At 39.3% G+C, this 19,369-nt stretch overlaps 1 protein-coding gene across 5 annotated transcripts in view; it reads left to right on the top strand.

Annotated features, from left to right (window-relative positions):
* The first annotated feature begins 378 nt into the window (after positions 1-378).
* Positions 379-19,369, top strand: part of IGF1 (insulin like growth factor 1) — a 97,469-nt gene continuing 78,478 nt past the window's right edge. The window contains exons 1-2 of one of the 5 annotated variants that reach the window (XM_045872731.3): positions 379-1,249; positions 5,739-5,895. In XM_045872731.3, the coding sequence (XP_045728687.1) occupies positions 1,187-1,249; positions 5,739-5,895 (220 nt within the window). In that variant the 5' untranslated portion in view covers positions 379-1,186. Of the gene's footprint in view, positions 1,250-2,876; positions 3,053-5,738; positions 5,896-19,369 lie in introns of those variants that run through there. The other 4 variants (XM_064590725.1, XM_045872730.3, XM_054506865.2 and 1 more) reach the window with 4 other exon arrangements.

Consider the following 19,369-nt stretch of genomic DNA (forward strand, 5'->3'; position numbering starts at 1 on the left):
TTGACAAAAGATCAGAACTTGATTCTCAATGGCAAAGGCAAGTATACATTATAAATAGCAAAACAGCTGGCTTGGACCATGTTGCCGGCCACTCATCCAGTTGAGGGATTTAAATGACATCATAACCCTTGAGAGGGTATTGCTAGCCAGCTGGTGTTATTTAGAATACACAAAAATTGGAGAAAGAAAACACACACACACACACACACACAGGTTCAAGTTATGCAGAAAAACATGAACAATGGAAAAATAGTTTGCCCCTCGGGTGCCCTTCCCTGGGCGGGGAGAGGAGTTGGGGAGAGGTTGGTAATAGGAAGCCTAGTAGAGAAAGGAAGAAAAAGATTTTATTTTTTCAGTTGGCTTTATAGCTCAGCAAAGTCTTTGCCCTGTTGCGGGCAAAAAGCATGAGACAGTGTCCTAAAGAGAGCCAATTGCAATTCTGCCTGCCCCTTTTCTAGGTTCTAGGAAATGAGATCATTCCCCTTGCTTGGCAACTAGGACAAGGGGTCACCCCAGTGCTGTCTTCCAACCTACTTTATCCCAGTCATTTCAGGGTTAAAATTGTAGGATTTGCTCGAGATGTTTTTTTTTCTTCGTTTCTGCTTTTTTATTTTTGCATTTGCTCTAGAATAGAAAAATGCTCGCCCATCCTCCATTGTATGTTCCTTTAATACCGGTAAGGTGTATTAGCAGATGTGTGTGTCTCCATGCCCAGCAGAAAGTTAACCAGAGGACAGATCCTTATTTTTTTATGGCAGCATCAGTATATTAATGTCTGCTAACCCTGTCACTAACACACATTCTTTTAAGGGAAAAAAATGCTTCTGTGCTCTAGTTTTAAAATGCAAAGGTATGATGTTATTTGTCACCATGCCCAAAAAAGTCCTTACTCGATAACTTTGCCAGAAGAGGGAGAGAGAGAGAAGGCAAATGTTCCCCCAGCTGTTTCCTGTCTACAGTGTCTGTGTTTTGTAGATAAATGTGAGGATTTTCTCTAAATCCCTCTTCTGTTTGCTAAATCTCACTGTCACTGCTAAATTCAGAGCAGATAGAGCCTGCGCAATGGAATAAAGTCCTCAAAATTGAAATGTGACATTGCTCTCAACATCTCCCATCTCTCTGGATTTCTTTTTGCCTCATTATTCCTGCTAACCAATTCATTTCCAGACTTTGCACTTCAGAAGCAATGGGAAAAATCAGCAGTCTTCCAACCCAATTATTTAAGTGCTGCTTTTGTGATTTCTTGAAGGTAAATATTTCTTACTCTTTGAAGTCATTGGGGAATTTTCTTTAAATTGTGTACTGTTTGCTTCTGCCTAGAAATGTTATTCACTTTAGAATTTTCATTGTTTCGGAACTGGGAGTTATTTATAAATTGCTGAATATGCAATTCTGTGGGATCTGAAAAACTAGCTCCGGGAGATGGATGCCTTTGCACAGATATCTGTATGAGTAGAAACTATTGCAGGGTACTTATGCTAAATCCTCCACTTGTGCAGGGCTTCAGTGGTATCATTATAGAAGATTCCTTTAAATCCTGTCTATGGTTAAGGGCTATAGAGCATGGATATGAACTTTTAGATTTTTTTTTTTTTTTGCAGGTGCAGATGTTTTCTTTTTAAGACCATGTTTGTGTGTGTGCACGCGCGTGTGTGTGTGTGTGTAACTCGTCAGGACTTTTTATTACAAGGCATGCCACATACGAAGTTACCTTTTAGGTGATATTAAAGCTTTTAAATATGATCTTTGGAGCTAAGGTCCCAGAACTCTCTGCACTTATGCCCAGAGAGTCAAAGTTACAGCGAAGTTTAATTTGCTCTTCTGAAAAAGAACTTGACAACTCTTGCTGACCCTGCATGTTCGTATAATTTAAACAAATGCATACTGTATATATGGAAAGCGGAAACTTTCTAGCAACTGCATGTCCAAGTTTTCCCTTTGGAAGAGGACTTTCATGGGTGAAGTTTGGACTTGGGATTTCGTGTTGTAAAACTGATTTTATACTCGGTGTTGTAAAGTCTCTTTAGGTAAATTTGGCTGCCGCTGTTAATGCCAACTTCTCGTTTCCAATCACTGGCCCTAGTTCAAGTTTCCATTCTCAGCAAAATTATATCCTTCAAGACTTGTGTTTTTCCAATTTGCAAGCATTTTTAAGCCACTGTCACTGGCTCCTCAATGCAATTGCCTAAGAGCTCAATTCATAAAACTTCCCTGCCTCTTAGTACAGCATTCATTTGCTCCTCTCAAATACTCCACCACTAGGATTTTTCTTAGTCAAGTAAGTGGCTTAGGAGTTAAGAGTACATCTTTGTCAGGCACCTGATTCTGCTACCTTCCAGGTGCCAAGACTGGCTACCTTGCTTTTAAAAGAAATGAAGTCTCTCTCTATACTGTATATAGAGCCTATATAATACACTATGTGGTCTGACAGCTAAGGTTTTTGTCTTCCTACTTAGATGATCATAAAAGGGGTTGTTGAGTGTTATCTCTGCATTAATTACCAGTTTGGAAAACTTTCTCCAAATGAACTTTTCAGAAATAGAGCTAGCAAATATTGTTACTTTTCCTTTGTACCTGGAGCAAGAAGTGGCTTGAGGGAGCTTCGTGGTCCTTCAAATGTAATTCACTAAGTAAAGGTGTCCTGCCTAGAGGCAGAACTCACAAGCTGACTGTACTCTGAGTCTCAAGATATTTGTAAGTGTTTGAGTCAGAGGGAAGGGGGTAAGGCAGAGGACTGGAGCTTGGGGTCCCTGTTCAGAGCAGCTACAATAGGCACACAATGGAAATTGGTGCCTTGATGGGGGTGGGGGGGGAGATGGACTCAAATCCCAGCTGTGCAATTTGTTCATTGTTTGATGGACAAAAGGCAGTTTACCCAGACTAATGGCATACCTGCCTGGGTGTCCAAATGTAACTAGATGCTTTCACAAACCCCACCCACAAAGCAGCACATGTTTTTAAGTCCTCAGTTTTCTATTCACATCAGCCTCATAATACCCACCCTGACCTGCTGTAAAAGATCTGGAACAAACAAAAAATGGTTACACCTACAGTGAGTATTTTCTTATGACTATTGCCCTCAAATTTTGCTGGGCATTTTCATTGTAGCCCAGACATCTGGAATCAATTGATATTCCATTTATTTAAAACAAAAAAGAAAGGTCTTTTAAATTTTGAATTTGTGAATGATTTTTGAGAAACAGTGCTCTGAATTCTTTTTCTTTCTTTTTTCTCTTCTCTTTCTGGTTCTTCCTTTCTTTCTCTCTATATCTTTCCTTTCTCTCTCTTTGTTTCTTTTGTGTTTGACAAAATAAAAGACCAAGAAAAGGACGGACATATGGGGCCACTTGTTTCAAACTTTTAACCCCTAAGCAAGTTTGTTATTATTTTCTTTGGGGGGAACATAATGTGATAAAATTCTCTGGTTCTCTGTGGGTGTACTGGACTGTTACCTGAACTAAGGGAAAATGCAGTGGAGGTTCTCTCTTGTCCTAGAACTGTAAGTGCTGATATTTATCTAACAACATAACTCAGCAAAAAAGAAAGAAAAGGAAAACGAAAAGCTATAAAAAAATAAATCTTATATTATGAAATGCTAGTGATCTATATGTGAGAACTTATATGTGTTATGCCAGAAATAACTATTAAAAATATAGTTTTGACATCTCACGAAGTTCTCAATTCACTAAGGCTACCTCTTCCCATGGATTTTACAAGAACTGAAGAACTTCAAGCCATCTACAGTTGCAGGTGCTTCAGCATTACTATAGACTCAACAAAGAAGGGAGGGATGGAGAAATAAGATTGGTAGAGTAGCATGCATTCTAGAACTGGCCCATTGCCAGAGTGTGGGGTATGTTCTGTAAGATCAATTCACAGTTCGCTCTTTTGAAAAAGGCAATGAAGTCCAGACAGGTTGGAACTGTTGAGATTTCCACTGGAAATACTGAAGGGGAAACCCCCCCGCCCCAATTATTTTATGACTAAGAAAAATGTAGATTGGATGAGAACCTGTTTCCTGCAGTCCTGGTGGCTTTGGCTGTGTGGAGGTGAAGGGTTTCCATGCAGAGGTCCTATTGAGAAAATGGAAGAAGTGTTCAGTTGAGCTTTCACCTCCTCTTCTATTTTATGTCCATTATTTATGATGATTTGCAAATAGAGGGCACTTTTCATCTTAAACTGTTTTACAAGCATTAACTGAGTATTTACGTTTTGTTAACGAGAGGCAGGGGCTTAAGGTGTTTTTTTTTCCCCCAGTTGCTGAGCTGAAGGTCTGGCCACAAAAATGGAAATCTTAATTAAAATGATGGAGGAAAATCTGCCGCTGATGTAGAGAGCCATTAAGTTGAGAGTTTATGGAGGGCAAGGAAGGCAAATGACTGAGTCTGTTTCTCCACAAGGGATGGGGTTGAATGGGTCTGCCACTACTGTGAGGTTCAGAAAAGCCTTTTTTTATAATGATCGCTTCCAGCATAATTCCATGACCCTTTTGATAAGGTCCCTCACTTACATCCTGCCAGTGACTCTTCCAAGGCCACTGAAAGTAAATACAGCTGAGAGAGGTAAAGCTACTCACCTTGGGAGGCTTCCTGGAAGAAACCACATCTTTGTGCCACAGTAGCAATATGGAAAAGTCAGTGATCACCTTAGCATTGTTTATACTACTTTGAGAGAGGATAGAGCCCTGAGCCACAGAAATCCTGCTTTTGGCCAGGCTGCCATTTGTCTGTCACCGGGGGTGTCTCAGCATATTCTGCTATAAAATGGATACAGAGACACATAAGTCCCTCCAAGACATGAAGTCAGAACTCCTGTGGCAGAAAAAAAAAAAAAAAACAAAAAACAAAAAAAAAACTTTTGCAGGTTTTGAGCCCAATGCCCTGTTCATGGAAGGCAATCTCTCCACACATGTTGATTTGATAGTGCACTTGACACAGAGGACTTTAGAATACAGAAGATGTAGGGTCTACTTAGCATGAGCCAATTTCATTCCTAAATCCTATTTTTCCTGTTTCTGGTTTTTTTTTTTTTTTCACTTCCACTTGTGGTTGTGTTAACTGCTGATATTCCCCAGGTAAGAAGTTTCTCTGTCTCTCTGTCTTCCTCTCTGTTTCTGTTTCTCTCTTTCTCTCTCTCATTAAGTGAAAAAAAGCAAAAACAAAAACCCTGTAATGACATATAGTATTTTCACAAATCCGTTTTTATCCACAGTAAATTATCTTTAATCAGTAGCTGGGGAATGATGTTCTAGTTAACTTAATATTCTGGTCCATAATGAATGCATGGGCCATCTGTGGATGGCCAATCTTTAGAGAATTTAAATTAATAAAATGTATTTGGTCCCAAATCTGGACTGAGCATAGTTTAACCTTTGACAGTTCAAAAGGTTTACCAGGATCTCTGAGTGGTGTGGGATTCTACTGCAATAATAGCAGTTTTCATTTACATAGTAAATGTTTCTAGATATTTTATCTCATTGAATTGCAATAGGAATCTGCAAAGAAGGGGTTCAGTGAAGTCCACGGTGGCAAGGGGATTAAACACAGGTTGTTTGATGCCAAGAAGTACTCAGGCCACAGCACCCTGAGGTCCGTTATGCACTCTGTTGCACTGCTGTGCAGGGTAGTTCTGACTAATGGCAGTAATGTAATGCTAGGAGTGAGGCACATTTGCCTCACCACCCCTGCCCTTGCAAGGACCAAGGAGGAAACATGACCATCCTTCTATTTTTCTGGCAGGTAAAGATGCACATTATGTCCTCCTCTCAGCTCTTCTACCTGGCCCTGTGCTTGCTCACCTTCACCAGCTCCGCCACGGCTGGACCAGAGACGCTCTGTGGGGCTGAGCTGGTGGACGCTCTTCAGTTCGTGTGTGGAGACAGGGGTTTTTATTTCAGTAAGTAGCCCTCCCTCTCACTGCTCTGTGGATTTACAACCACAGGCAGTGTGTGAATAACTGAATGACTGCCCGTGGCTGGCAGCCTTCCTCAGCCTCTGAGATCCCTCACCTTAAAGTAAGCCTAGTGTTTCAGCGGGGCTGTGGCAAGTTTTGCAGATTTAGGATGGAATTTTCCTCCTTAGCAGTTTGTCTTTTAACTACTTCCTGCTGAGCTTTCCCAAAATTATTGTGCTCTACCCTCGCTATTCCTTTCCTTTCAGTGAAAGGAAGGGACAGAATGACCCTGGGGAATTGAGGTTTTTGTTTTTGAGATCTGTTGGTGCCCATATAAACATATGGAAACATGGAGGCCTGTTTTAAGTGCTAGGTAATTTGGAGTAAAATAGTAAGGTGGACTGGGAAGAAGAATTAAGAGGGCACATCCCAGATGTCTCCGCGCAATGTGAAATCACCAGGGACAGAAGGTGAACTTTGCTCAAAGGCACATTTACGAAAACACAGGCACTCTCTAAATGCAAACTGAAATGCCATATTAATTTGTCCTCTATGAAAATTGACCTTGATGTTTTGTTATTGCCTTCCTTCGACTTAACTTTTCTCTGGGACTCTCCAGTGATATCTCCATCTGGAAAAGGGTTTCTGACAAGTGTGGGGTTACTTATCCCATAAGTAGGTCTCAGGTGATTAAAAAGCTGACAGTCAATAAAAAATAGACAGCCCAGGCAATGTTTGCAAATAATAAACACAAACATAAGTCAATGTTGCCTGGGGGAACTGAGCACTTACAGAATCTACCTCAGAGACATCTATCTCATTGTATATTATAGGACAGTGAAAGATTTAAAGCCAATTGCTCATTCTATATAATTATTTGGAATTTTAAAGAGTTCCAGGAAACTGATGTTCAGGTCCTCAGTGAGCATGAATCATTCTTGGAGGTTCATTATCACTGGAGTGTAGACAGCTTACCTCAGTTGCCCACTAAGCTTTGAATAGCTCCTCTGATGACTCACACACTTAGGTCTCTCTCATCTTCTTCCCAGGGAAGGTGGTGTGTGCCTGTACGTGCGTGCATGTGTGCGTGTGTGCGTGTGTGTGTGTGTGAGAGAGAGAGAGAGAGAGAGAGAGTAGGGGGAGGGGCTTGAATATAGCAGTCTGGGATGAGTCAGAGAGATGGCAAGGGAGAGGCTGATGGGGGACTGATGATTTGTATTCACCATAGATTTGGCAACAAATAGTCTTTAAACAACTAGTGACAGAGAATGAGAAGTGCTTTTTACTACTTGAATGGGCAAACACCCCTCTCTGTTTCCAGCTAATGCTTTAATAGAATGAATTCATTTATTTTTCTGGCAATAAAGCAATTCTATCCAGGTCTCTGTTGTAGGGCAGATGAGTAAGTTCATTGGGTGGGTATTTTCAAATAGCAGACTTGTTTTACCTTTGAAATATACAGTGAAAGGCAAATGTGCTACATCAACATCACCCAATGATGGGTTGTCATTATTCTTTACTTTGCTGCTACTGATCCACATATAAAAAAATGAATAAGTAATTCTCACATATTATGCCCAAGAGGATTTTTTTTTTTGCCTTGATAATCCATTTGTGCAATTTTCTTTGATCCAAGGATCAAGGTAATTGCCAAGTCCACAATTGTCTTCCGTTATGTGCCAGGATGAATTGCCTTATTCAACTTGACGTGCTCCAGGATTTCCATGTACAGTAGAAGGAAACTGGATCATTCTGTGCTTATGATGTTTGCATTAGATAATGAATATGGGAATGTAAATAATGATTTGGTCTCAAGTAACCATATAATACTGATACATGTGCACACAGACGGTTAAGAGTATTGGACAACTATGATGGAAACCAATTTCAAGGCACCAAAAGGTTCTTTTATTGAAATCACCTAACCAGGATCTACCCTCTCAATGGGCTCCTTGATGCCAAAGACTATGTTTATTTACCACTGAATCCCAGTATCTAGCTCAATGCCTGGCTGATATAGAAAAGGCTCTATTTGATCATTGAACTGACAAGCTTGAATTAAATTGAACCCAATTGAATGGAATGGAATTACTTATTTGGGATCTCAGTCTTCAGAACCATAAAGAATTAGGCTTGTCAATTACTTTGGATAATTCGTATCTCCTGTTTACCCAGCTATTGGATAAAATTGCTTTTCTTTTATTCAACTGAATATGACTGTGAGGCTGACTAGAGGCTGCATTTTGGTCATCATCCCTAAGCTACACTGATGGTCTGTTTTGTGTCTGAGCCAATTATTCTAACAGGCTTTAACTGTTGTCAACAAATTGTATTGAGTTTCCTTTTTGTCCCTTGAGATTTAGTGTGTGTGGAGAAGTTAGCTCTAAGCATTGATGGGTCTTTGAGATACTTTTTTAGAGGAAAGCAGTCTTCCTCACCTCCGTCCCCTGTCAGTTGACTCTCTTCATTGTTTTTACCCTTATTTTCAAAGTTTTATTGCAGCTGTGCCTTTTATTTAAAGCTGCTTCAAATCCACTTTGAAAGTACAGTTTTGTTGTTGTTTTCTTTTTTTAATAGTGGAAAGCAGTTTCTGATCTTCGTTTGAAATTCAAACATCTAAAAGAAAATTGCCTCCATATTTATCTTTTTTGCCAGGTCAGAATGTTTAACAAGGAGAGTTTTCTTAACCTGTTAGACACAGAACAGTTCTGAATTAAAAAAAAAATAATGTTTACTTTGTATAGACTGACCCAGTGTGTGAATGAGCTCATATTTCTCTATAAGCACAAGTTCTACGACAACACAGTGGAAGCAACCTTCTAGATTATCTGTTTTGTGAACAATTTTTCCAGCATAAGTGGAACAGTTCCTCTATAATTAATGCAGCTTCCCCAGACATTTTATGAAATGAAAGTTCCCGTAAATAGCTAATTACTAATTCTTCCCTATGCATCATAGTAAGAGAAGGTATCAGCCAGTCTTGTGCTCTCACAGTCCTGTGAGGAAAATGGTGGCGTAATGAAGTGGCACATTGGGAAAGAGCTCGCTATTATCTTGCCAGATTGATGGAGCCCTCATAGAGGAGGGCTTGTTATAACCTCATTTTGCATGAAACATAGCAGGAGGAAAAGAGCTTCAAGTGAAAAAGAAGAAGTTAAGCTTGCCATAGATATAATTTTTTGACAGTCATGGTGATTAACCATTTTAACATGTACTTTAAGGGCTTGTGGAATTTCTCTCTTTGGAGATACTTAAAAATTTGAAAGACAACCAACCATCTTGGATGGTTTCAATTAAGAGCAACCAAAAGAAAGCAAGTTTCTGGGGTCCTTTTTAGTTTTAAGAGTCTATAAACAGTCCCTTAAATAAACTGTATATGCTTTACCTCAGCGGTCTGGGAAAAAGGAGAAGTAAATCAAATAGAAAAGAAAGTTGGATACCCTTTCAGCTATTCCAGATTTATAGCTTTTGTAAAACACACTTCCAATTCGTAGTTATTAAGAACAGGTCTGAATAAACTAAGCGCATTCTTCATGCGTTAAAACATACTGCTTTATGGAGTTTAAGCGAAACTTTGCAATGAATTTCACTGTTATTGATTACAACAAACTTCCTAGATCTAGGTATTATTATTAACTCATGTTTCTTTCATTTGAAATATAGTGCTCAGAAAACTGCTCCCAGACCTGTCACTCATTAGCTGTATGCCTTTGGCAGGCATTTAAACTTCCTGGGTCAAAATGTCCTTGTCCATAAAACAAGGGGATTTTGTTAAAGTAAATGACTTCTTATAACTTTAACAGACTCATAGTCCAGGTTATAATGAACAAGGATTTGGTGCTATTCAAGAAAGGAGAACCTTAGATTTAAGTAGTGACCAAAGAACATTTAGTGTCCTTTATCTTCCCTAAAGAGTTTCTGTTTGCCCCCAAAGATAGAAGATTTCACCTACGTAAAGAAAGAGTAGCTAGCTTCTTTGTTTTGTTTTGTTTTGTTTTAATCTGGGTTTCAACCCCTCAGGAGTGGAATAGAAGCTCAGACATGACCAAATACATGAAAGTCATCTGGCCAAAGGAGCACATGCAAGCAGATTGCCATGTTTCTTTGTGAGGAAGGACCAGCTGACAGTTCTCATCTTTACATTTTCTCACTCTCTTGGATGTGAGAACAAGTGAATAGGTCAGTTTTTAGTTGCCCTTTATTAAGTCAGATGGGACAAATAAGAATCTATAGGCTTCCAAACCTTGATCAACCGCCTTTTGCCAGCCTATTGATACTGCCTTTCCAATTAAAGAAGGGAGTGTATAGTCCAGGGCATTCAAAGATATACACCATTAGCATTGCTTTGAGTGGGGCTGGGTTTGAGCTACACCATTTGTATTCCACGGCTTGGTACCCCTTAGACCGCCAGCCATGCATTTGTATGACAGCTGCTCAAAGTTAAGGGTACAGTCTCTGGTTGTGGAAAAGCTTTTCTCTTTGAAATTAATTGGCACATGTGGGGTTTTACCTTATGGCCCTGGGCTCATTAGTACCACTAAGCTAATAGGCCACAGATAGTCTTAAAGAAAAGTAATGTGTTTTTATATTGATGCTAAATGCTTGCATCCCAGAGGACCAGTCTATGCAAACAAAGGACCACTTAAAAAGTGATAGCTTCTGTGAAAAATTAGAAAATAACTTGCATTTTTCTGACATTTTAATACTCTTTAAGACCATCTCCCTGATGGAGAATTATAAGAAGCAGAAGAGTGAAGGGTTCAAGACCAAGAGCATGGTCTCTATTGCCAAGAATTCAGAGTTTGAATTCTAGCTTACATGGTAGGTGGCCTTGAGCAAATTACTTAACCTCTTTGTTCCCCAATTTCCTCATCTGTAAAATGGGGCCTACCTCATAAAACTGGTGTAAGGATTAAATGAGTTAATGTATTAGAACATATTAACTTAGAATACTGCCTGGCACATAGTAAGCACCATACATGTTAGCAATACTTATTTACTCTCTTGTGGGGTCAGTTGCAGAGTATATTGTAAAGGTTGAGGTATCTGAACAGCCCAATTAGTTATACACTCATTTTCTCTCCTTAAGGGTAGCTGATAAAACCTATTATTAGTAGTAATAGGTATATAACAATATCAGTAGCAAGAAGAATTCTTGTATTTGACTAGTATATTTACTTGTTCAAAATCCACTTGCATCAGCTCTCTCACTTTGGTTTTACCCCATAGAAGGCAAGAATTATTGCTTCACTGGACAAATGAGAAACATGAGACACTGAGATTTTGTGACCTACCTCACTGGACAGATCTAGAACCAAAGTTAGGGTCTCTTGTCTCCAAGAATTATGTTCATTTGGCCATTTACATTGTTTAGTGGCCCAAAATGTTATGGCATAGAGAGATGCTTCCAAAAATCCCAGCCCTCTTCTGAGAGAGAGTAACCCAGTTGATTCTGAACACTTCATTGAAAGGAAGCATGAGGGAGATATTCATGTGATCACCCTACATTTTATCTTCCAGAAAAATTTAGGAAATACTAATTGAATATCTTCAGGGTGCACAAGAAAAGTCTCTGATTAGGGGCTGCTGTTGTTCAAGAGACTGGACCCCACTCAGATTGAACACTGCAGTTCACCTGTGAACACCAGGATATGCAGTATGATCCGGGGGAGATCTTCTTCTGGACAACTTCAAGTTTTCTTCCTTCTCTGCCAGCAAACTTCAAGTGCCTCATGTCTTGCAGCTATTAGTTCTGTTGGTTTTTCTCAAAGACCAACTGAAGAAGGGCTGTTTATTTGGACCAGGAATTTTTCTCTGGGTGTTATGGGAGAGAAGCGGTAAAGGAGAGGGGATCACAAGGTGCCATAATCCAGATAAGGTGCCAGGCAGGAAGAGGCTTCTCCAGCTTGGCCATGGAAGGAGTTACGAGAGCAGCCAGCGGTTTGGATGTAAGGCTTCCACCTGTGCAGGTATCATTCAACCAGTTGTTTGACACTATTGGTTTTGGATGTCTCTTATCTTAAGTGGCTGGTAAGTTAGGCATTTTGGATCCAGAAGAGAGTTTTGGCATTCTTCAATTCCCTGGGCCACCATATACCTTTTCCAGACATCATGTACCATGCCAGCCCTCCTCAGGGCCTCTGTTAAGAGCCAACCTCAGTCTTCTACCAGCCTTCCTTCCCATTTCACAGCCTATAACAAAGCATCAGACAATGAAAACAGGTACAAGATCTCTCTCAAGTAGATTTCTCATTGTTCTCAATAATGGGCTATAAAGCCTTTGCTGTTTTATGCAGCCAGATCTCTGACAACCATGGTGGCAAAAAATCGTTCTTGCACTGGGCTGCTGCCCTGGCAGAGTTCCATCCTACACCTCCCTGTGAAACATCACCAAGCCCTTACATCACAAAGAATTACTTTTGATTGCCTGGAAAGTTCAAATCCTCGGGCCTTATTAGCTGTTAGACTAAGAAGATGACAACACAGCATTTTGTTTGTCTTTATCTATATGCGAGATCATGTTTAAAACAGCAAAGAGCTGTTATTTGACGTGCAGTTCCTTAACTGCAGTAAGTTGTATGCCTATTTAATGCATTGTTTAGTCTCACATTGGCTAAAGCCACTTAAAGAAGCACTTGGCAAGCTCTGGCTTTTCATTCTTGGCATAGCTGCCCCTCTTACTTTTTCACTGAACCTTAAATACCAAGAAAAACCCTTCACTTACTTTGTATCTGGCATATTGCTTTATGCAATTGGCCAGAACTTTTGCACGTGGCCCTCTGCATTTGTCCTAAGGTAATTAATGGCTTTGCAATATTTGATCAGCAGCAGCACGGACACAAAAAGAAATTGTGCAACCAGTAGAGACCACACAGTCTTTTAAATTAAAACCTTTTGCATTTAATGCTCAGGCATACTACAGGATAGGGTTTCCATGCCAAAAAAAAAAAAAAAAAAAAAGTCATGCTGAAGCCCTTGGAAAAACACCCAAGAACCTGATTATTGATTAAGTATATATCTCTCTAATATCTCCTTCTTAAAAATACCTGATTATTCAAAGGAAGTAAAATTAAAGATTGCTATAAGTTTGGAAACACTTGAAAAATAGTCAAACATCAAGAATGAAACTCATAGAGAGGTGATGTGTCCAAGGTCACGCTGCTATTTAGTGGCAGAAATAGAAAAAGACACTGTTGATTCTCTTTTCTGATTCCAATAGGGTGTTTGGCCTCTGGCAGCAATGAACCATGCCTATGTCAAAGTTACCTGGCAAATTAAAATGGCCTGGGAGAGGCCTCCAATCAAGCTCACCCAAGTGAATATAGATCTTGGTGGCTCTCTCATTCCAATAAACTCACCTGAAACTTAAGTTTAACACTTTCCCTTGCTACAGAAATTTGCACAGACTAAAGTAATTCCTTGCCTGTTTCTTATACATTACACAAAAACTTCAGATGTGCTTTAGGCATTCCAAGTCCACTTAAGGTCATAATTTAGACTATTATTGTATATTATATTATTCTGACTCTTTGGTCACTCTCTCCAATGTCAACTTGGGTAGAGCTGCTTTGGAATGACTTAGCAAAGCTGTGCTCCTGGAAAATCTGAAACAGTCTGACGAGTTGTTGGATCAGCTTTTTTTCTGGAGATTTCTCTGACGGCCCCAGGCCAAAAGAAATTTACACCTGATTTTTTTGCAGACTTCCAAGCAAATACTCTATGAATCTCTTCAGATTTTCTTCTTTCATCTGTGGTCTTTATGAGGTATTAAAAGGCTATTGGAGGGGTCTTTTTAAACTTTGAAATCTGGTTAGTCATAGAGTCAATTCTGTGAATATTGCTGGGAAGATGGTACTACCTCTGTGCCATTTACCCTGGTGAAAGGGCTCTTTCATCAGAGGCAAGTGATTAAGAAAGTCTGCACTGAGCCAACCTACATGCAGCCAATAAGTCCTGATTATCTATGAAACTGGGGAAAGGAGCACCAAGAGTTAGAATTCTGGATTAAACTGATTTGAGGACACTATAGATTTTGGCCTCCTTACTTCTCCTTCCTCACTGCCCCAGCCCCAGACCCTTTGTGAGACCAAGTGGCATGTTTTTAAATCCTACTTCATTCTCATACTCCCCACTCACCTCCCCCAGCAGTGTCATTGGCAACAGTTTCTCAACCTCAGCACTATTGACATTTTGGGCCATATAATTTTTTATTGGGGGAGGGGGCTCTTCTGTGCACTGTGAATGTTTAGCACCATACTAGGCTACTACCCCCTCTGGATGCCAGTATCTTTCCTCTGAGTCATGACAAGCAAAAGCATCTCAACATTACCTGATGCCCCCAGGGTGGGGGTGTGGAATCACCCCTAGTTGAGAACTACTGGACCAGAGGTCTCCGGAAGAGAAGCAACTAGAGGGATAGGAAAGCCATGAGTGAAAGAAACAGAGATACTAATTATCAGTCACTGGTTAATCAGGAGCCTATGTTCCATTGCCTAGACTAAGCAATGAGAAGATTCACTGTGGTTTTAAAAACTTTTTTCTGAAAATATAAAGCTCTTCCTATAGGCTATCTAGAAGGTATTTGTAGGCACCCCCTTTTGTGTTATAGCTATAGAACTCATTTATTTTAGTAACAACAGTAAAGGAAGGTAGAAATGGTGTAAAGCAAAACTTTGTGCTTAGAAATATGATTATGACCACTTGGAGCAAATGAAAAAGAAGCCCATTATCTATGACCTCAATATTTATGGCCATTTCCTTCTTAATCATATAATAAATAGCTGTCAATGTCCCACAAGTGAAAAGGCCTGGCTCAGATATGGTGGTCATAATTTTTCTCTTGCCTTCTGTGTCTTTCCTATCTAAATATCATCAGAGGCATTTTATTGCCCAGAAACAACCCCAGCAGAAAACAGAAAGATCAATGAAGTATTACATTGGAAACCAGAAGTTCCACATTTGAGCCTCACCCAGTTCCCCTTCTTAATAGCACTTCTCCCCCTTGGCGCAGTTAGTTAATATCCTTGGGTCTTACATTCTCCTCATTAGTAAAGTGGGAATTAAAATATTACACCTTGTTTTGAGACTCAACTATAGAAGGCTTTGAAAACCTAAGGGGCCATCCAAATATGTTACTGTTAATTGATTGAGTTGAATGCTTTGCCTGTCTCTCTTATCACCACAAATTATTTCAGTGGTTTGACTTCAGTTATTAATGGCATTGACCCATTAGTTCAATTGTTCTTCAATAATTATAATTTAGAAAAGTTAATTTGGCAGTGTATCATCTCAACCTTATTAATTAGAAAGAAAAGTATATTGGTATCTTCTATTAACATATCGCTTTGCATTTAGACCACCCAAGAGTTAACTAATGGATTTTCAGAATGTTCACCCAGTATTACTGTTCATGTCCTCATTGCAGGAAGCAGCAAAAAGACAGGGCTTATCACTTTACCACACTAAGCTTGCTTAAAGAGTGTCTCCTCAAGGTGGTTAGGTAGTCACTGAGGTTTCACATGGAGGCAAAAGATTTCCATTCTCCCAAATCAGCTATTAGTGATTTCTGCTCAGCCTCAAAATGCAGTGTTCAGCAGAAGGAATGTACTCACTAATCAGAAAAGTATCTCTGCACTCTCAGGTTGCCCAGTGTAACTGCTTCCTTATCTCAGCCTGACTTAGGAGAATTGAATTTTTTTGTTTGGACACGGCTTTGATGAAATCAAAATTGTGAGTTTTATCAACATATGGTCTAGTGACCATGTGGCATGTGGTTCTTCTATCCCAGATGCTTCTCATCAAACAGCTCTCAGAGACACAATATTTGACTTAGCAAAGACACTTTTGAACCTCACAATCAAATACTGGTCACTCCTGCTATGAATTTTCATTCTATTTTGAGCTCTTCCAGAAGAATAAAGTTTTAAGGTTTGTTTTTTGTTTTTTGTTTTTTTCTGTCCTCCACAACATTCAGTGTTGGGCACTTAGTTAACCTGCTTGACTTGATGTTGACAGAGTCATCCCAATAGTTATTTCCTTCTACCAGTCCCCAGAATATACCTCCATAGCTTTCCATTTGCTACTGCCACCATTAAGGATCTGAGATTTAAGGTATAGAATAAAAAAGCCTATTTGAGATATCATTTCTTGGGACCCCCTCACTATTGCCCCAGTAAAAATTTCTCCTAGCTCAACAGTAAGCTAATTCTAGTCCACAGAGAATTTTTAAGGTCTACCAAAAGAGCCTTCACAAAGAGGTTCCATCTGTGGAAGTGGCTTTGTACACAGAACCTCCACTCAGTTCCTCTCTCTTTCATCTGAGATATTCATACTAAAAGGAGGGATGGTAGTCAAGGGGAGGCTTATAACAAATGGTAGATCCCTGACAAATAAGCCCCCAAGGTAGGTATAACAGCTGGAGCATCAGCCCTCAGAGAATAAGTGATTTTTATCTGTCACAGCATAACCGAAGAATTGGAGATCTAGAAAGAATTGTATAGAGCAATCTGGTTCCGTGTACTCACTTCCCAGATGAAGGAAACGAGATCCAGAAAATAACATAATAGGCATGTCACAAAGCACACTGGTGGGAAAGCCAGAACTGCAATTCAGTCACCTCACTTAGTCTAGGGCTCTTTGCACAGGAGGACACTTTAAACTTAACCTTGATAAATTCACATAAAGGTAGCACTAGCAACTCAGAACTGCTATGTCAGTCACTTCTGATGTAATGTATTAGAATAGTGTTTGACCTTAACCAGTCAGAAAACTTTTTTTTTCCAACTTCTATCACCCATTGGATAACATCAAGTCTCTTTATTCCAAATCTGATCAACCTGACTGTAGGACTATGGATCTTCATAGATTGTAGTAGTTTGATGGATTAGAGGTTTAAAAGAAAATAGTAAAGAGCTAATTTCTTTTTAGAGATGCCTTTAATTTCAAGTCATGTCTGTTGGTTGCCTAGTTTATGCATTTTGTATTGCTTGTTAACTCAGAGGCCACCCAAAACAAAAGGTATTGTCGAGGCATTATTTCTGTCTCTACACATTCCTGACTTGCTAGTCTTCCATGAAGGTCTTCCATGAAGAAGCTTAAATTTTCCTACGTATTTTGAGTTTTATGTTTCTTTCCATTAAAGTTTCCAGCCGTTCATAGACATATTTAGTTTGGCAGAAGGTAGTGGTGACTCATGGAATGAAGAAATTTGAAAGCAAAGCTACTGAAAATGGATCTAATTTCTTCTTGGGGTAATTTGGGAGCGAGCGATTGATAATTTGTCTAATTTTTCCTGGTTTCATCAGCTGCCATACTGCCAAATATTTGTTCCATATGGATGCTTTGTTATTACTGAAACATATAACAAATTTCAGCTGCAACTATATCTAATATGGTCAAAGGGTAAGACTATTGTTGGCTCATTTTCTCATTGTTTTTGGCTGGACACCCTCAATCAATGGTTATTGAGTGAAAAAACAGGATCATATTGAAACCATTTTCAGCATGTTCCTTCCTATGGATCCAACCATTTCACTGTGAGTTTGTCAAGCACAGCAAATGTTCCTTATTAAAGGGATGATTATGTTTTCAGCATAGACACGACTGCCAGTTAATTGCATTCACCTTATAATTCCACTCTCTCAATTTGGTGTAGAGATGTTTTTGGCTTTCCAAAGATCCTTCTTTTCTGCTTATTCTTGCCTCCCACTATAGAACAGATATTTGGGGATAGATTCTGAGAAGATCAATGACATACTCATAAAATAAGCATCATTTCAGGCTTACCTTAAGATAGACAGTCTGTGGGCCCTGAGTTATTTGAATCATAAGACTTACAAAAGATATTAGTGCCACAAATCTGGCTGGCATTTCTGTAGATTACTAGTGCTTTGCATGCAATTATGGAAATCTCCCTTACCAGAGAAGCCAGACAAGGGTTCAGTAACATTGCATGAAAACACTATGCTGTGTAAGCTAAAGACACAGAAGGATTTATTTCTGGCTGGTTCTGAAGTAGGCACTGATCACTTATTGTCTTAAAGTCATCCATCAGGTAATTGATTTCAGTCAATATAAATGATTTCAATATCCACCCCCAACAAAAAAACAATGGCAATAATAAAGAACAGAGAAGTCTCTTAGAAGAAACCAGATGTTATTGAAGACCATGGAAAGTGGCAAGAAGTCTCTTGTTTATGATAGGAAAATCTGGTTTGATTAACAAATGTTCTAAGGGTCACACATGTCACATAGTAAAAATACAGTTTAATGTATGAAGACTAGAGCCTTGCTACTCAAAGCAACCTGATAGCTTATTGGAAATGCAAAATCAAGGGCTCTACTGCAGACTAATTAAAACAAAATCTGCATTTTAAACCAGATACCCAGAGGATTCGTACGCATATAAGGATTTGAGGAGCCCTGGTCTAGGGAATAACAGGTATATGTTGATTGATGACTCATCTGTTAAGAAAGAAAACACAAGCTAGTCAGAGTTGAACTTCCACTGAAGATTTGAAAAGTGTTGTTGGGGCCAAACATGCTTGTGATCATTAACAATATATATGTTGATTCAACCATATCAAGTCCCCAATTCCTTCACGTTGGTAGAATCTTTCCTCGGAGGAAGTATAGAACTTCCCCAAGGATAACCCCAAGGCCTGACCTTCTATGAACTGGAAATTGGAACTCCTAATTGCTGTGGCTGCAATTTCCAAACCCATCACTGGGGCCAGGAACTGAGATCCAGTCTTTAAGATCTTGCCAGCTTCTTTTTCAATAGTTATATTTTATAAGAACAGCCAAGCAAGAGTCCTTAAAAAAAATATTTCTAATTGCATTGAGTGGACAAATGTGTGTTTTACTCATATCAAATTGTTTCCTTTGTCATGCTTAGCCAGGTTCTAATATTATTTCTTATGACTCTGCATTGATTAGTTCCATTAGGTTTGCTATTGGAATTTAAAAGAAATGGTTTTGAGTTAAGAGAACTGGGTTTCTGTCTTCTACTGGAAGATGAAGGGTAAACTTTAAAACTGCTTTTCAAAGAGGCAGCTGGTTCCCCAGTTGAAAGCCTTCTCATTAGACCCTTTCTGGAATTCGGCAAGTTCCCCAGCCTGAACCCATTTATGAAAGTCCAGATTGCTAAAGGACGTGCTTGTTCAGAAAGACCTCATCCCACAGCAAGGCAGGTAAAAGTAGAGAGGGCCAGTTTATAACTTCTTTTCTTTGAATGACACTAGAAAAAAGAGGGAGGGCTTTGAATGAGGGACTTCGAGTATCTTGGATTTACTCAGAGGTTTACCACTACATAACTTGGTAAATTTGGTGAATAGTCCCATGAGTCTCAAAACCTGTTTCCATTGGAACAATAATATTAGGTTGAACCATGACATTCCACTTCTGAAATGGGGTCACTATGATCTCTTTTCACAGTTCTCCAGAGGGAAAAAAATAAGTCATAGATATAGTTTTCACA

The sequence above is a fragment of the Mirounga angustirostris genome, unplaced genomic scaffold (genome assembly GCF_029215605.1).
Source record: "Mirounga angustirostris isolate CCGP_5_RB_7025 unplaced genomic scaffold, mMirAng1.0.hap1 SCAF_5, whole genome shotgun sequence".
NCBI classification, from domain to species: Eukaryota; Metazoa; Chordata; class Mammalia; order Carnivora; family Phocidae; genus Mirounga; species Mirounga angustirostris.